Source organism: Ornithorhynchus anatinus, chromosome 15, assembly GCF_004115215.2.
Source record: "Ornithorhynchus anatinus isolate Pmale09 chromosome 15, mOrnAna1.pri.v4, whole genome shotgun sequence".
NCBI lineage: Eukaryota > Metazoa > Chordata > Mammalia > Monotremata > Ornithorhynchidae > Ornithorhynchus > Ornithorhynchus anatinus.
In genome coordinates, this window is record NC_041742.1 from 16062787 (window position 1) to 16080091 (window position 17305).

The window sequence follows — 17305 nt, forward strand, 5'->3', positions numbered from 1 at the left end:
TGAGAACTCCCCAGAAGTGAAGGGGAGTGAGATGAGGTTTAGTGTGGCTTCAGATTTCTGCATATAATCCTTTCAGTTGGGGGCTTTAGCTCTTGATAGCTCTGTTCTTTGCTCTAAGGCAGGCAGGGTTATTAATAATAAAAAAAAATAATATGGCACTTGTTAAGTGCTTACTATGTGCCAAGCACTGTTCTAAGCACTGGAGTAGATACAAGCTAATCAGGTTGGACACAGTCTCGGTCCCACCCTGGGCTCACACTCTTAATTCCTATTTTTACAGATGAGGTAACTGAGGCACAGAGAAGTGAAATGCCATGCCAAGGTCACACGGCAGACGTCTGGTGGAGCCGGGATTAGGACCCAGGCCCTTCTGACTCCCAGGGCCGTACTCTTTCTACTGAGCCATGCTGCTTGCTGTTATATTTGGATTCTATTTCACTGTATTTCAGGATTAATGCATGTAGCTCTGAGTCTTACAGTAAAATACCCTGCATCAGTTTAAATTAGAGCAGTGCATCCAGGGTTTTAGATTACAGAGGGAAATACAGGGGTCTGAATAATCTTTTTTTTTAAAGATATTTGTTAAGCACTTACTGAGTGTCGAACACTGTTCCAAGCTGGGGTAGGTACAGGTTAAATAGACTGGACACAGTCCCGCATGTGGCATGTGGCTCACAGTCTATATAGGAGGATGTACAGCTTTAAATCTCCATTTTACAACTGAGGAAACTGAGGCTCGGAAAAGTGAAGTGACTGGCCCCAGGTCTCACAGCAAGCTAAAGGCGGAGCCGGGATTAGAACCCAGGTCCTCTGACTCCCAGGCCTGTGCTCTTTCCACTAGCCTTACAGCTAAATAATGGGGCATATTTTTACGGTATCTGTTAAGCACTTAGAGTCGCTGTAATAAGCGGTGGGGTAGAAACTAAATAATCACGTTGGACACAGTCCCTGTCGCACCTGTGACTCCCAGTCTTCATCGCCATTTTACAGATAAGGCAACAGAGGCGCAAACAAGTCTTTACTTGCCCTAGGCCATCCAGCAGATGAGTTGACGGAGCCGGGATCCAAACCGGTTCCGGTTTTGTGTGGTGAACAGACCGAGAGAGAGAAACGTGATTCATTCTTACCTCCTCATTAATATACCAATACAGGGATGTATCTTTCAGGACAAACCAATATTTCTTCCACTTCTGCGAAAAATAACTCTTGGCATCTTTCTTCTTCCAGAGCCAGCCCTCGCAGTCCCCGCGTCCCAAATCTTTGCAGGAAATCCGTCGTTTGCTCTTGCCTGCGATAGGCCCGCCTACAGACAAGGGGAAATGGCAGTGTGGTGTGTTAAACGCTGTGAATCCTGATTACCTCCCAGAAAGCACCAGTCTGAGGAAAGATTCTTCTAGAGCCGATGCCCAAACACAGGTACGGTTGCGATTATGCTCTTCTACGATTATAATTATGGTATTCGTTAAGCGCTTACTATGTGCCAAGCACTGCTCTAAGCACCAGGGTACATATGAGGTAATCAAATTGGGCACAGTCCCTGACTCCCATTTGGCTCACTGTCTTAATCCCCATTTTACAGATGAGGTAACTGAGGCCCAGAGAAATTAAGGGATTTGCCCCAAGTCACTCAGCAGACAAATGGCGGAGCCGGGATTAGAACCGATGTCCTCTGACTCCCAAGGCCGTGCTCTTGCTGCTAGGCCAGTACGCTTCACCCTCTCCCCGAAATGTAAGGGAAGCCGCCTTCAAAGAGGGATGGGTAACTATAAACTCATTGTGGGCAGTGAAAGTGCCTGTTTATTTTATTGTTCTCTCCCAAGTGCTTAGTATAGTACTCTGCAAATGGTAAGCACTCAATAAATATGAATGAATAAATAAAGGAATGAATGACCACATTCTAAACTTGGCATTGGGCATTTTCCCATTTGGCCTTTTTACTTCCAGCGACCAGCCTGCCTCCCTCTCCACTCCTGCCTCTAGACTGTAAGCTCACTGTGGGCAGGAAACATGTCTGTTATATTGCGATATTGTGCTTTCCCAAACGCTTAGTACAGTGCTCTGCACACGGTAAGCGCTCAATAAATACGACTGCCTCCGAGTGCCGTGGCTCGGAAGTGGCGCCCGCGTTCACGAGAACGTCTCTGGAACCTGTGGGAGGGTCGGGGTCGGGGGTGTAGCTTCTACTCATTTCTACACGGAACCTTTCCTCCTGTACTTATGAGGCTGGTGTTTGATGTTTCATCTTCTAAGTTAAGCTGTGACTGTTCATTAATTCATTCTATCGTATTCATTGAGTGCAGAGCACCGTACTAAGCGCTTGGGAGAGTCCGGTATAACAACAGAATATAACAACAGAAATGACACATTTCCCGCCCACAACAGCTCGCTGTAAAGAACAAACGTTCCTTTGGGGTCTTTAGAGAGGGGCCTGTTATTTCTGGGGGTTGCCAGTGACCAGCTGACAAGTGTAGGAGGCTGTCGGGGGCGGAGAGGAGAGTCAAGCCTCACCCCGATAGATAACACCATCCTGCCCCTCAAGCCTCACCCCGATAGATAACACCATCCGGCCCCTCACGAGACCAACCCTGACAGACCGGCTGACGGCCAGAATATTTTCTCCTGATCCCACCGCATCCTTTCGGGGTTTACTTTTAGGATCCCGTGGGTGTCTGGGGAAAAAGAAAAATGTCAGACGGAAGAACGGTTCGGATGTGATTTTTCCCTCCTCACCTTTGTTTTTTTTCTTGGATTTATGCTGCAGAGACGACTGCTGGAACGTCTGAAATCGGAGACAGAGGAGAGCGTGAGGCCAGCAGGACGGGATACGGTCCAGGTTGAGGGGCGCCGGGAGCCCCAGAGCAGAGACTGGGGAGGGGAAGGTGATGGAGGGAACGGTCCCTCCTGCTCTGGGGGTCGTGGGGGAGACGCTTCACTCTGCCGGAGCAGTTTGACCCTAGGCATGGGGAGCTTGTCCTCCTCCCTTGGGGCCCAACTGGCTCTACTTCCTGCCCTTCAGAGGAGCTTGTGAGTGCGTGTGAATGTGAAGGGGGCTGTCAAGGGGCGGGCGCTCTCCTCCTCCCCCTCACACCCAGGTTGTAGACCACCCCCGACGCCTCACTAGATGCCGAAGGCTCTGGTCTGGCCCCACCAGGCCACCAATAGGCAAACTCCCTCCCTTTCGCCGGCCCCACTGGATCTAGACTGGTCAGCATGGGCCGGACCTGTGATGACCGAGCGGCCTAGCCCACCTCCCCCAACCCAGCCCTTCTCTAAGGCCAACGACAACTTACCTCCACTTCTAGGCAGGCACCCTGCTCCTGGCCTCTGCTCCCTCTGCCCCCGTGGACTCTCTGCCTTTCCTACCCCGCTTCGCCCAGGCAGATGGTTGGCAACCCCTCCCTGACCTTCCAGGACTCAAGCCCCCATTGCTCGCCCAAGGACTGAGGGGGCACATCTCACTCCTCCTGTGCCCCTGCCAGGGCCAGGGGAGAGCCAGAAATCTGCCCCACTGTCAGGACGGGACCACCGAGGAGGAAGAGACGGCAGCCCACAGTCGCCTCCTCCTCCCTCTTCTCCGTCTCGCCTTTCGGCTTCTCCTCTTTCTCCCCCTCTCCGTCTCCCCTCTCCACACAACACTGGGCCAAACCCAACCAACTCCAACTGAATTACAGGTCTTCTGCATCGCTGCTCGATGGAGACGTTAGATCGGCAGCCTCTTGAGGGCAGGAAACACCTTACTTCTCTTTACGGTGCCTTCCTGAGCCCTCGGGATGGTTCAGCCGTTCCTTGCGGGGCTCAGGACGGTCGATTACTAACATTACAGTTCTGGTCCCGGGGAGAAGCAGCACAAATCAGCAACTAAAACAAGCAATTCAGGCTCTCTGTCTCTATGGCAACAAACACTTTCTATTATTCCAAAGGACTCAGAAATGACAGCGAGCCCAGTTCATGCTAATTTCTGAAAATTCAAACATGTCCACCTCCGCTACACTTGACAGCCTTTCAGGGCGTTGCAAGCATTCTCCACTGAACGGTCGGGAGGCAGGATGGCTGCGTGAGCCTAGACGTCAGGACAGTTAAGGTTATTCTACCAGCTCTGGGCCTCAGTTTCCTCTAAATATCAATCCTCCTCCCTGCAGTGTTTATGCCTGATCCGACCGGATCCCATCTCCCCTCTAGACTGTAAGCTCGTTGTGGGCACGGAATGTGTCCCCTCTAATAGACCTTCCCCGACTAAGCCCTCTTTTCCTTTTCTTCCACTCCCTTCTGCTTTGCCCTGACTTGCTCCCTGGATTCATCCCACCTCCCAGCTCCACAGCACTTACGTCCATAACCGTCATTCATTTATTTTAATTCTGTCTCCCACTCTAGACTGTAAGATCACTGTGGACAGGGAATGTATCTGTTCAGTGTCCTATTGGACTCTCCCAAGCGTTCTGTATAGGGCTTTGCACACAGTAAGCGCTGAGTAAATACAACCGATCGATCTGATTGTCTTTTATCGACCCCAGGGCTTGGCAATGTGCTTGGCACGGTGGAGGAGCTTAATAAATAAAATTAAGCAGATTAGCCAAGAATTTTCAAATGACCGAAATGACCAATGCCAGAGATATTTCACAAAATCCATGCCAACTAACTCTGGGACTCCATTTCCCAATCCGGACCCATGGGAAGCAGTTTAACCTCGAGGAAGGAGCACAAGCCTGGGAGTCAGAGGACCTGGGTTCTAATCCTAACACTGCCACTTGCCTTGGGCAAGTCACTTCTCTGTGTCTCTGTTTCCTCATCTGTAAAATGGGGATTCAATACTCTGTTCTCCCTTCTACTTAGACTCTGTAGACTGTAAGCTCCCTTTGGACTGTAAGCTACTTGTAGGTAGGAAACCTATTTACCACTTCTGTTGTATTGTACTCTCCCAAACACTTTGTACAGTGCTGCGCACACAGTAAGATCTTAATAAATAATACTAATTAATAATAATAATGTTGGTATTTGTTAAGCGCTTACTATGTGCCGAGCACCGTTCTAAGCACTGGGGGAGACACAGGGGAATCAGGTTGTCCCACGTGGGGCTCACAGTCTTAATCCCCATTTTACAGATGAGGTAACTGAGGCACCGAGAAGTTAAGTGACTTGCCCAAAGTCACACAACTGACAAGTGGCCGAGCCAGGATTCGAACCCATGACCTCTGACTCTAAAGCCCAGGCTCTTTCCACTGAGCCATGCTGCTTCTCTAATAAATAATTAATAATTAAGGGACTGCGATACCCCTGCATCCAATCTGATTACCTTGAGTCTACCCTAACACGGGGAAAGCGGGCCCTGCTTTAGATTGATAAATCATCATCTATCACCTCCAAGGGGGTGAATAATTAGGAACATGGAATAACTTGATTTCTATCACCTCTCCCTTTGGCCTCTCCAAATCTGTTGGAAGTAGCGAGAAACAGTGAAAAGATTACACAAGAAGCATGAGGGAGCACAAGTAGGGGAAGAAAGAAGAGGAGTATAAAGAGGAGGAGAAAGAGGAAGAGTATGAGGAGGAAGATGAGGAGGAGGAGGAAGATGAAGAGGAGGAGAAGAGAGGAGAAGGAGGAAGAGACCGATGAGGAGGAGAGGAGGAGAAGGAGAAGGAGGGGGGATGACGTAACAAGGAGGAGGAGGGAGAGGAGGAAGAGGAAGAAGAGAAACTTAAAAGGCCTGGCTTTTCCCGGGCCCTGGAAAAGCCACATATTTTATTATCCAAATAATCAAGAGTTGGTTGAGCTACAAATTAATCCCAAAGATATTTGCTCTTTGTTCTCAGATCCACCTTCAAGTTTTGAAGAGAGTTTCTTTAATCTCTCCTTCCCAATCTTTGGGACAACTTCTGGGAAAAGCTAACCAAACTTTAGGTATGCAATAAAGTTAGGGACTTGAGCACAAGAAGTAGGAAAACAAAATGTGGTTTTAAAGTTTTGGGTCACATTTTTTTCTTCATCTCTCATTGTCTCTCCAGTATATTAATCCAGTGAGACTGAATGCCAATTTTCATTTCCTTTTCAGATAAAGGATAAATGCCTATGGAGGATTTTAAATAAAGAAGTATAAGAATATCAGTTCTTCTCAAGTGTCAACTGAGGATAAGTGTGGTTTAGGGGAAGGAGCCCAGGCCTGAGAGTCAGAGGACCTGGATTTTAATCTTCACCCCGCCACATACCTGCTGTGTGACCCAGGACACCTCCCTTAACTTCTCTGTGCCTCAATGATCTCAACTGTAAAATGAAGATTCAGTACCTGTTCTCCCTTCTGCTGTGACTGTGAACCCCACCTGGAACTTGATTACCCTGTATGCAACCCAGTGCTTAGTACAGTGCTTGGCACATACCGCATGCTTAACCAACACCACAGTTATTATTATTAAATGTGGTTGGTTTGCTGTATCTTTTCAGACAGCAGGTTTAAGTATGTCTTTATCCACCCAAGAAAGTGTTGAATCCAATTCCTAATTGCAAGACATTGCAAAACCGCATCTAAACATGTCAAGATTTCATTCAATTATGTTACACATGAAATCTTTTCATGATATATTTAGCCGAAATGAAAAGTAGACATTCTGCTAGGCTCTCGCTTTTCAAGGAACCTAAGACTTTCTAAAAAACGAAATTACATTTGAAATTCAATTATGGCAAGTGCTCAAAATGCACGGAAGCATTACTAGAAATTTCTGAACTTTTAAAATGGGCAAGTGTATTATCTGGGGAAAAAAAACAAGCAGCCTCAACTTTTATTTGTCCATGTTTCCAGAATGGTGTATTCCATTATTTATTCTAAATACTCTATTTGAATACTTTTTTACTGTCCACATCTCCACTAGAGTGGACACTTCTACTGGGTAAGGAGTGTGTCCTTGACCTTTCCAAGTGTTTAGAACAGTGCACTGTACCCAGGGGCACTCAATAAACACTATTAAAACTGCTATTATTTTTTCTTTTTTTCTCTTCAGGTATTTGTTAAGTGCTTACTACATGCCAGGCACTGCACTAAGTGCTGGGTAGACACAAGCTGATCAGATTGGATACAGTCCATGTCCTTCATGGGGCTCACAGTCTTAATCCCCATTATACAGATGAGGTCACTGGGGCCCAGAGAATCTAAGTAACTTGGTCACCCTGCAGACAAGTGACAGATAATACTACTTACTGGAAAATGTTACCAATTCAAAGTATTATCTCAAACATAAAATCTGAATGATAAAAATGGGCAACTCCAGCATCTGGAAAAAAAAAGTTTCCTTGAAAATCTGTCCCAGATATGGATTTTACTTAACTAGCCTTTTCTTTCCAGTCAATGATGACACATGAAATCAAGGTTCAGCCATGTTTTCTGATGGACAAACTGTCTTTCCTTGCAGGTAGGGGACACGTCTACTAACCTTGTTATATTGTACTCTCCCAAGCGATTACTACAGTGCTCTGCACACAGTATGCGCTTAAGAAATACCACTGATTGACTGATGGATGTCTCAATCATCATCATCATCATCATCATCATCATCATCATCATCATCATATCACACAAGGGATCTGCTCTTGATGAAACTTCCCAATGTTTGACATCCCTGGCACAGTATAAGTCAGGAAAATAATAATGGTTTATGTAAAATATAGATTTTATATTGTATTTTAAAAAGCAAAAAGCTAGGAAGGTGATTATCAGCCTAATTGGTCGGGTTGTAACTGGACAGAGACTTGATTCAAAGCACGGCAAAGTGAATGCTAACCTTGGGGCTACGTGTTAGTGTTCTACTGACAAGGATATGCTCAGAAATAATCTCCCCTGGAGCATCCAGGATAAATTAAAAAAAAAATCACAAAGAAACTTGATTGTCTTCAAATGACACGGCTTCCTCTGCCTCAGTCATCCACAATTGGTTTTAAGAGAGCACAAAAGACAAAACTTATTAAGCAATGCTGTTTTTCCTTTTGGAGGCAGTTAACTACCTCAAAATAATAATTCAGGCTAGTCTGCTTTAAGTGAAGCTAATTTATATGCAGTTGTTTTTCTCTAATTCTTTGGCTGTGAAATTACTGACTGGGGTTTTGCTTTCATTTTCCATCTCCACAAGTAATCATTACAGTTTTTAAAGCTCATTATTTTCAAAAATAACAAAGATAGGGGAGGTTTGTTGTTGGCAAGCGTGGTCTTCTTGGACAACATAAGATTCAAAGCAAACCGGTTATGTCAACTCTCCTTTTGTGAAGCCGCTTCTCGAAGATTGCTCAGCTCGTTGGGGGTAAGGAACGTGTCTGCCAATTCTGTTGGGATTGTATTCTCCTAAGTGCTTAGTACAGTGCTCTGCGCCTAGTAAGTGCTCAGTAATAGACTGATTGACTTCTATGCACCCAAATGCAAGGAGGTGCAGGATTCTGTAGTTTCCATCAGGGCATTAGAACATTTCCACCAAGAAAATCAGTGTTGGAGGAAATCAACCTAGAACAAACACCGAGACTGTCCGAGAATAAATGTCTCCCCTTTAATTTTTCTCCTCCTATGGCCACCAAGAGGTTTCAAAGAAGGGCAGAAGCAGCCTGGCCTAGTAGAAAGAACCCAGGCCTGGGAGTCAGAGGACCTGAGTTCTAATTCCGACTGTGCCACTTGTCCGCTGTATGACCTTCGGCAAGTCTTTTCACGTCACCGGACTTCAGTTTCCTCATCTGTAAAAAGGCGGGGGGGTCAATCCTACGTCCTCCTACTTAGACCGGTGAACCCCAGGCAGGGCTGAATCCAATCTGGGAGTCTTGTATCTACCCAAGAGTTTAGTGCAGTGTTTGTGGCAGAGTTAACGCTTAAAGCTCTTGGTGACACCCACTGTTAGCTTCTGCTAGAGTGGAGCGCTCAGCTCTTCAACCAAGCAATAGTTCTTATTTACTGCCTACTTTGGGCGGAAGACTGTACTAAACGCTTGAGACGGTCTGGTGCAATTAGTAGACGTGATCTCACTTGTCAAGGAGTTTATAGTCTAGCCAGGGAGACAGACATTACAGTAGATTACTGTTAAGAGGAAGTGATACAAATCAATAGTATTTAGTGAGTGCTTATTCAATGCAGCGCATTATATTAAGTGTTTGGAAAACTACCACAGAGTAAGTAGACATGATCCCAGCCCTTGAGGAGCTTACAGTCCAGTGGGAAGACAGACAACAAAATAATTACAGTCTGTCGAATGTGAAGGGGGAGGGTGCGAGCAAATGTCGATAACTAGAAATTCTATAGAATGAAATCTAGAGAAATGGGTTTAAGTATCACCCGGGGTTTAGGTCAAGCAGGAGCGCTGGAGCTGATGGGAGATACAGGCTAAGGAGATGAAATATCAACCAGGAAAGGCTTCTTGCTTTCGAGCTCATCACAGCCTAAAGTTTCTCCTTCAAATTTAGTTACGAAAGATGGGTTGGCCTGATTTTGTTAGGAAATCACGACTGCACAGCCTCTTCTATTTCGAGAGGCGTTTCCAGCTCCTTCTGTGGGCTTAACCTCTCTCTAAATATTTCACCGGTAATGCTACTCTGCAGCAACTTGCTTCTCCCCGTGACTCTCCGAAACAGAGGGCAAGAGAGAAGTGGCAATTATCTGACTGATAAGATCCAGAGCCACTGGAAGCACAGAATACGAGGGAAGAGCTCATTCTGAAGCTAGAGGGATCTGGATAGGCTTCCTCCATGGAACAAATGAGTGGGGTAACGGCTAACTTGCAATTTCACTTTGGGTGCGTACTGTGCGGAGCTCTGCCTGAATTGAGAGCAAATCCTATAGTAAGGTGTCGATAATTTAATTAATTATGGTATTTGTTGAGCGCTTTTTGTGCGAAGCACTTTTCTAAGCACTTGGGTACATACAAGGTAATCAGGGAGGAAGTAGTCCCCATCCCACACGGGGCTCACAATCTTCACCCCCATTTTACAAAAGAGGTAACTGAGGCAGAGAGAAGTGAAGTAACTTGCCCAAAGTCACACAGCAGACAAGTGGGGGAGCCGGGATTAGAACCCAGGTCCTTCTGACTCCAGGGCCCGTGCTCTATCCACTAGGCCATGCTGTTTCTCTTAGCATTCAATAGCTTTCCCCGGGCTCAAGTAACAACAATCCAGTGGACATTGAAAATTATTTTAAAAGCGGAGCAAAACCATTTCTAACTGCAAATGCTAGCTACTGGAATTCATTCCATCGTATTTACTGAGCGCTTACTGTGGGCAGAGCACTGTACTAAGTGCTTGGAAAGTACAAATTCAGCAACAGAGACAATCCCTACCCAACAACAGGCTCACAGTCTAGAAATGCAGTTATGGGAGGAATATAGGTTCTGAAATGATAAAATGTTGTTGTCAGGGTAAACTAGAGAGGATAATCAATGACTTAGACTGCTTTTTCAGCCAAGTTTTCTATTTTGCTCATGAAGCTATTTCTAAGTTATACTGCCAGAGAGGGGACAGGGTATCTGTGAAAGTTGAAAAAAATCTCTTTAATTTACAACCTCTGCAGTTTTGAGAGTAGGGGATGATTATTAAAGGTTCCTATGTTCTCCTATGAACTGGATTTCTTTTTTGAGACTATGGCAAATATTTGTGTCCGAATCCAGATTTATCCATGTGTCTACCAACTCTGTTCAACTGTACTCTCCCGAGTGCTTAGTACAGTGCTCTGCACACAGAAATACGATTGACTGATTGATCCACAGTGAGAGCAGGGCTCGTAGAAGCAGCGTGGCCTAGTGGATAGAGTCATAAGGACCTGGGTTCTAATCCCTGCTCTGCCACTTGTCTGCTGTGTGACCCTGGGCAACTCAGTTAACTTCTCAGGACCTCAGTTCCCTCATCTGTAAAATGGGGATTAAGACTGCGAGCCCTATGGGGGATAGGGACTGTGTCCAACCTGATTATCTTGTATTTACCTACCCAGCACTCAGTACAGTGCCTGGCACCTAGTAAGCACTTAACAAATGCTTTAAAAATAGCTACTGCGTGGAAGAAGACAATGTTAAACCACTTCTGTATTTTTACCGAGAAAACTCTATGGATCCCCTACCAGAAAGTTTGCAGACAGAGGTGGGGCGTTCAGGGACAGGTGTGTCCATGGAGTCGCTATGGGTTGGAGACAACTCGACAGAGTAAGACAGACAGAAACTAATCCTTATTGGTCCAAACATTTGGGAGAAGAGGTGAAAATGCCTCCTCATACCCGATAGCTCAGAGCCAGGCTAAAACAGTATGTCCAACTCTAGACTTCAGGATTCCCCATGCATTATTATGAGTCCCAAGGAGGGAAGATTTCAAAGGATAAAAAAAATCTTCAATGGCTCAACTAACAGAGGTGGCAAGTAGAATCCTGGGCTTCTTACACGACCCACGTCGACACATTAGTCAGACAATACTTGATTCACAAGGAGCGACTTCATGACACAGAGCAAGTTAGTCGAGGAGAAAAATCACTGACAAAGAATTTAGCGTTATCCGTAATTCATCTGCTAGAAATCTCATTAAACAGAAAACCACTTTCCCCCCTCCTCCTTGATAGCTCATCTACTGGAAGGACCACATTCACGAGGGAGACGGGAGCAAGTCTACTCTCCGAAATCCCATCCGGGGGTTTTTCGTTAAGCGGTTGCAACGGGAACTGTATCGTCATTTTCCTGAGGATTTCCGTGTCATTTTTTACAAGACATTTTTACAAGAGTAAATCCAGATCTCAAGCCGGTAAGCTCTTCTTTTCTTCTACCCCGTGAGGAAACGGAGAGAGACCGATAAAGGGACGTTCTCCAGGATTCAAGGACAGAACGAGATTTCCGGAGTTCTGTTGCAAAGGATAATCAATGCTCCCAAGTTGTATCCCATCTATCGTTTTGTGAGAAGGTGTTCCCCTTCTCCCCCACTCGATCAATCATATTTATAGAGCGCTTACTGCATGCAGAGCGCTGTACTAAGCACTTGGGAGAGTACAATGTAACAGTTCGTCATGGGCAGGGAATGCATTTGTTATGTAGTACTCTTCCAAAAGCTACGTACAGTGGTCTGCAGACGATGAACAGGACTGACTAACAGAATTGGTAGACAAGTTCCGTGCCCGCAAAGAGCTTACAGTCTAGAAGGAGAGGCAGATATTAATATGAATAAATGAATTACGGACCTATCCAATGACTATCCCTAAAACCTAATCTAAATGTGAAACTTATTCACTCGAATTTCATTTAAAGCAAATAAGAACAGAACTGATTCACTACTACAGTCTGCCTTCGATATTTGATACAGGCTACAGGGAGAAGGAAACATTTAATTCCCAAGACATACGCATTTTAAACTCATCACACCCTGCTCTGCTGTTGCAGTCAATCTGTGCAAACATTTAACAAGAACTGATTCCCTCCAAAGCTTGAATGTGTAATGTCAGAGGCAAAGACACTCTTCAATACCACTAGACTCCTTTAATTTCTCCAGTTGTTGCCCTTGACGAGATGACCAACAGATAAATTCATTCACAGTAAAGGATTCTCTCCCAGGATGTGCAATTCTCTGAAGCGTGTGATGAAAGTGTGAACTGGGGAGGAACTGCTGACTCTAAGTGTGTAGTGAGCAGGGAATGTGTCTGCTTATTGTTATATTGTCCCAAGAGCTTAGAACAGTGCTCTGCACACAGTTAGTGCTCAATAAAATGATTGAATAAATGAATGAAAGAATGCTAAGCCCTGTTCTCCTGCCTTAAGCAGATGTACATTCAATAGTAATTTGGGTTGGAATGAATGCAACGGTGGCTTGTGTGTGGCTGACTGGGCAATCAGTAAGGTTGTGACTTCCCCAGAGCACTGCCGACTAATAACGAGGAGATTTTCCTAAAGCTCAGACATCCAAGGGAGAGGAAATGGGGTTGTGTTTTCTCTCCGCCTTCTCATTATCCAATCCTTTTGACACGTTATCCCTCAAAACATCCAGCCGTGATCTAGCGGCTAGAACTCGGGATTGGGCGTCAGAAGGACCTGGGTTCTAAACCCTTGTCTGTTGTGTGACCTGGAGGTGAGTCACTTCACTTTTCTGGGCCTCAGTTACCTCATCTGTAAAATGGGGCTAAATGGCTTATCTCCCTCGCACTTAGATTGTATGCCGTGTATGGGACAAAAACTAGGTCCGATCTGCTGATGTTGCATCAACCCCGGAGCCTAGTACAAGTCTTGGCACAGAGTAAGCACCAAACAAGTACCACTATTGCTAAAAAATAGCATTCATTCCCATTCACTTGTATTTATTGAACACTCATTTTGTGTGCAAAGCACTGTACTAAGTGCTTGGGAGAGTTCAGTATAACGATAAGCAGACACATGCCCTGACCACAACAAGCAGATTATTAATAATATTAGTGTTAGAATAATAAAATTGACATCAAGAGCAAGGCAAGATCTCATACACTCTCAGATCACCAATGTTTTCTTGCTACACCTTCAAATAGACCTTCGTGTGCGAACAGACTAGCGCAAACTGCTGAAAGTGAAAATCGTCCAAGGGGTGTGAGGAAAAGATGGTTGGAAAAGAAGCTCAACAGCAAACGGACACTTGGAAGACACTTGGAAGACACTTTGTAAGACATCAGTTCCTTGTGGACAGGGAATATGTCTACCAATTCTGTCGTAATGTACTCTCTCAAGTGTTTAGTACAGTGCTCTGTACACAGTAAGCGCTCAATAAATACCTTGGATTATGATGATGAGTAGCCAAAGGGAAGAGCACAAATAGGGAGACATGGCTAGACTGTGAGGTCAATGTGGGCAGGGACTGTCTCTCTTTACTGCTGTATTGCACTTTCCCAAGCGCTTAGTACAGTGCTCTGCACACAGTAAGCACTCAATAAATACGATTGAACGAATGAATAAATTAATCTCCAATCATGAGGCTGAAACCTTAAAAGAGGAACCAATTGAACTGAGAAATCAGTGTGAATTGATCAAAGGCATTTCTCTTGCTAAGATTCTTTTGCAACTAGTGAGAGTTGCAAGGGGTATTTAATACACCAGGAAAATAACGACGGAACGGCCAACCCGCCTGGGGATACAAAGCCTTTCATTTGAGAAGCAGGGTGGCCTACTACAAAGATTACGGGCTTGGACATCAGAGGCCTTGGGTTCTAATCTCAGCTTCACCACTTGTCTGCTGTGTGACCCTGGGCAAGTCACCTAACTTCTCTGGGCCTTAATTACCTCGTCTGTAAAATGGGAATTAAGCCTGTGAGCCTTACGTCAGGCAAAGACTGTGTCCAACTTGATTATCTTATATCTACCTCAGCGCTTAGTAGAGTACCTGGCACAAAGTAAATGCTTAACAAATACTGTTTTTTTTTTAAAAAAAGCTCTAATAATAATAATGTTGGTATTTGTTAAGCGCTTACTACGCACCAAGCACTGTTCTAAGCACTGGAGGGATATGAGTTAATCAGGTTGCCCCACGCAGGGCTCACAGTCTTCATCCCCATTTTACAGCTGAGGTCACTGAGGCACAGAGAAGTTAAGTGACTTGCCCAAGGTCACACAGCTGACAAGCGGTGGAGGCGGGATTAGAACCCATGACCTCTGACTCCCAAGCCTGGGCTCTTTCCACTAAGCCATCCTGCTTCTCTAACCCTGAAGAAATGGAAACAAAGAGAGTGACAGGCCCAAGGGTGAAATTATGCTCAGTTACCAGTGGCTGCTGGGTCCCTGAATTAGGTGCTCAATAAATACGATTGAATGAATGAATTAGATGATAGAAATAAATGACTCAGAGACTTAGATATGTCTAGTTCCAATGAGTTTTTTTACACATAAATTTTGCTCAAAAAGCTCATTTCACAAAAGCACCATTTCATCAGATTTTGAGTCTATTTGTTTCAAAGAGGTATTTCTAAACACCACTGCAATTCATCACCACTAAAGACTCCGTGAGCTTGCAGAAAGAGCACGGGCCTGGGAATCAGAGGACCTGGGTTCTAATCCTGATCTGCCACTGATACGGCGTGGGGCCCTGGGGAAATCTTTTAACTTCCCTGTGCCTCAGTTTCCTCATCTGTAAGACGGAGATTCAATTAGATTGTTCCTCCTTGGAGTGTAAGCCCCATGTCAGACAGGAACTGTGTCTAACTTGATTATCTTCTATCTACCTCAGCGTGTAGTACAGTGCTTGACACAGAATACGTAAATTATTCCACAACTGTTATCCTTTCAATTCCAGGAAGAGAAAATAGGCTAAATGTTTAAAGCCTTCCTCTCTTGGCATTTTCTAATTTCGCTAATTACCCTGGAAGCCGCTGATGGTACCAATCGAATTTTTCAGTGCTTTTGTAATTTCCAACCGAGGCGAATTTTACGATGAATATTTTTCCTAATTCTGTGGCCCGATGGCCTTCATTAGCAGTGCGTTTCTTATCTGGGGTCTGGGGAAAATTTCCCTTATGGGGCTCAGTTTGAGGCTAGCAGAGGAAAAGAGAAATCATGGGGTGACATCACTAGCTCAAACAGCGCAGCCAGAAGGCCCTCAGCTAATGGCGAGAGGAGTGTTGCCAAACGGCATATGTTGGTGGGCACAGTGTGAATCCTTCACACACCTACTCAAAAGCTGTGTGGATTAAAAAAAATAAATCTAAATTTAGTCTATTCGGTTTGGGAAATTGTGACTCTGATCAAGAGAAAAGTCCAACTTGCAGGTTGCTGAGAATCACAGGCAAATTCTTTGTGTTGTAACCCCAACAAGGGTTATGTTTGGATATTTATTTACTGTTTTGAGACTTAGTCACAGTCACTGAGTGACACGTATTTAAATGTCTGGTTCCCCAGCCTCACCTTTATGGAATTTGTTAAGCGCTATGTGTCAGGTTCTGTACTAATCCTGGGGTAGATACAGGATTGGACCAAGTCGCCTTCTCACAAAAGACTCACGGTCGAATCCCCCTTTTGCAGATGAGGTAATTGAGACACAGAAAAGTGAAATAACTTGCCCAGGGTCACAGTAAACAAGTGGCAGAGCCAGGATTAGAACTCAAGTCCTCTGGCTCCCAGGCCCGTGCTCTTTCCGCTAGGCCATGCTGTTTCCCCCACTGCACTGTAAAATCCTTGGTGCGTCAATATGATCAGCCTGAATCTACTTCAGGGTTTAGTTTGCTATTTGGAAGGTGCTCAATAAATTCCTTAATTAATTCCTTAACAACTGGCAACCAAAGTCAGCTCACGGAGAAGGGTCTTTGCCATTTTTCTTGCATTATGGAAGTTAGTCTACTAACCACTTGTGAAACAAGAACGAGAAACAAGGAAGCCTAGTTAGTACGGAACTGCCAAAGCCCTGTAAATAAGATCATCGATCGGCTTAGGGATCTGTATGCAGTTCGGTTTTCCTCAGTGAAATCTGCAATAAAGGAGCAAATGGGGAATCTACACTGGGAAATGGAAATTCCTGTGATGTCTGATGAACTTAAAACAATTTTAAAAGATTTTTATGTGTGTAATAAATATTTCATCTATTCTGCCTTGGAGATGCAAGGCAATTTTAAGTGTAACATGTTCTACTTACAGGAATAGATCGGGCTGAACGATGACTAGAACCTCATTTACCTGGAGAATAAGAGAAACTCTTTCGGAGTAACTCTTTTCAATCAATGGTATTTACTGAGCACTTACTGGGTGAAGAGCACTATACTATGCACTTGGGAGAGTAGAATGCAACTCTGGGCAAGCCACTTTACTTCTCTGTGCTTCAGTTACCTCATCTGTAAATTAGGGTTAAAGACCGTGAGCCCCATGAGGGAAACGGACCGTGTCCAACCTGATTTGCTTGTATCTCTCCCATGGTTTAGTGCAGTGCCTACAAAAGAGTAAGGGCTTAACAAATATCATATTCAAAAGATACAACAGAGTTAGTACACACTTTTCCTGCCTACAAGGATCTTACAAGGAGTTTACGGCCCAGAGTCTTATGAAGCTCATCATTATCGTGAATTTAGAAGAAAGAAGCAAAATAATATGTTCTAAGAAAATGACTGCTGTCTATACCCACTAGAAATCAGGAATGTTTTAGATTTCTGCTCATGCAATTTTGCTTTTAATCTTTAATTACAGCTAGATCATTAACTCTTTGAGGTCAGATATCATGTCTATTTATTGGATTCTCCCGAGCACTCCCAGGGTTCTGCACACAATATTTGCTCAACAAATGTTTATCGATCAGTTGATTACATGACTATTTTCTCTCCTTGTGGGATTTACACAATCCTTCACTTATCACATCTTGTGAGAGTTTATAAGGAAAAATTTTTTAAAAACCCTGA

General features: G+C 44.7%; 1 protein-coding gene across 6 annotated transcripts in view; it reads right to left on the reverse strand.

Moving 5' to 3' along the window:
- The window catches only part of CNKSR2 (connector enhancer of kinase suppressor of Ras 2), a 212742-nt gene that overhangs the window by 40205 nt on the left and 155232 nt on the right, over positions 1-17305 (reverse strand). For all 6 annotated transcript variants that reach the window (XM_029079730.2, XM_029079728.2, XM_029079732.2 and 3 more), the window contains 2 exons: positions 2731-2779; positions 1128-1303 (listed from right to left, as the gene is read on the reverse strand). In XM_029079730.2, the coding sequence (XP_028935563.1) occupies positions 1128-1303; positions 2731-2779 (225 nt within the window). The remainder of the gene's footprint in view (positions 1-1127; positions 1304-2730; positions 2780-17305) is intronic.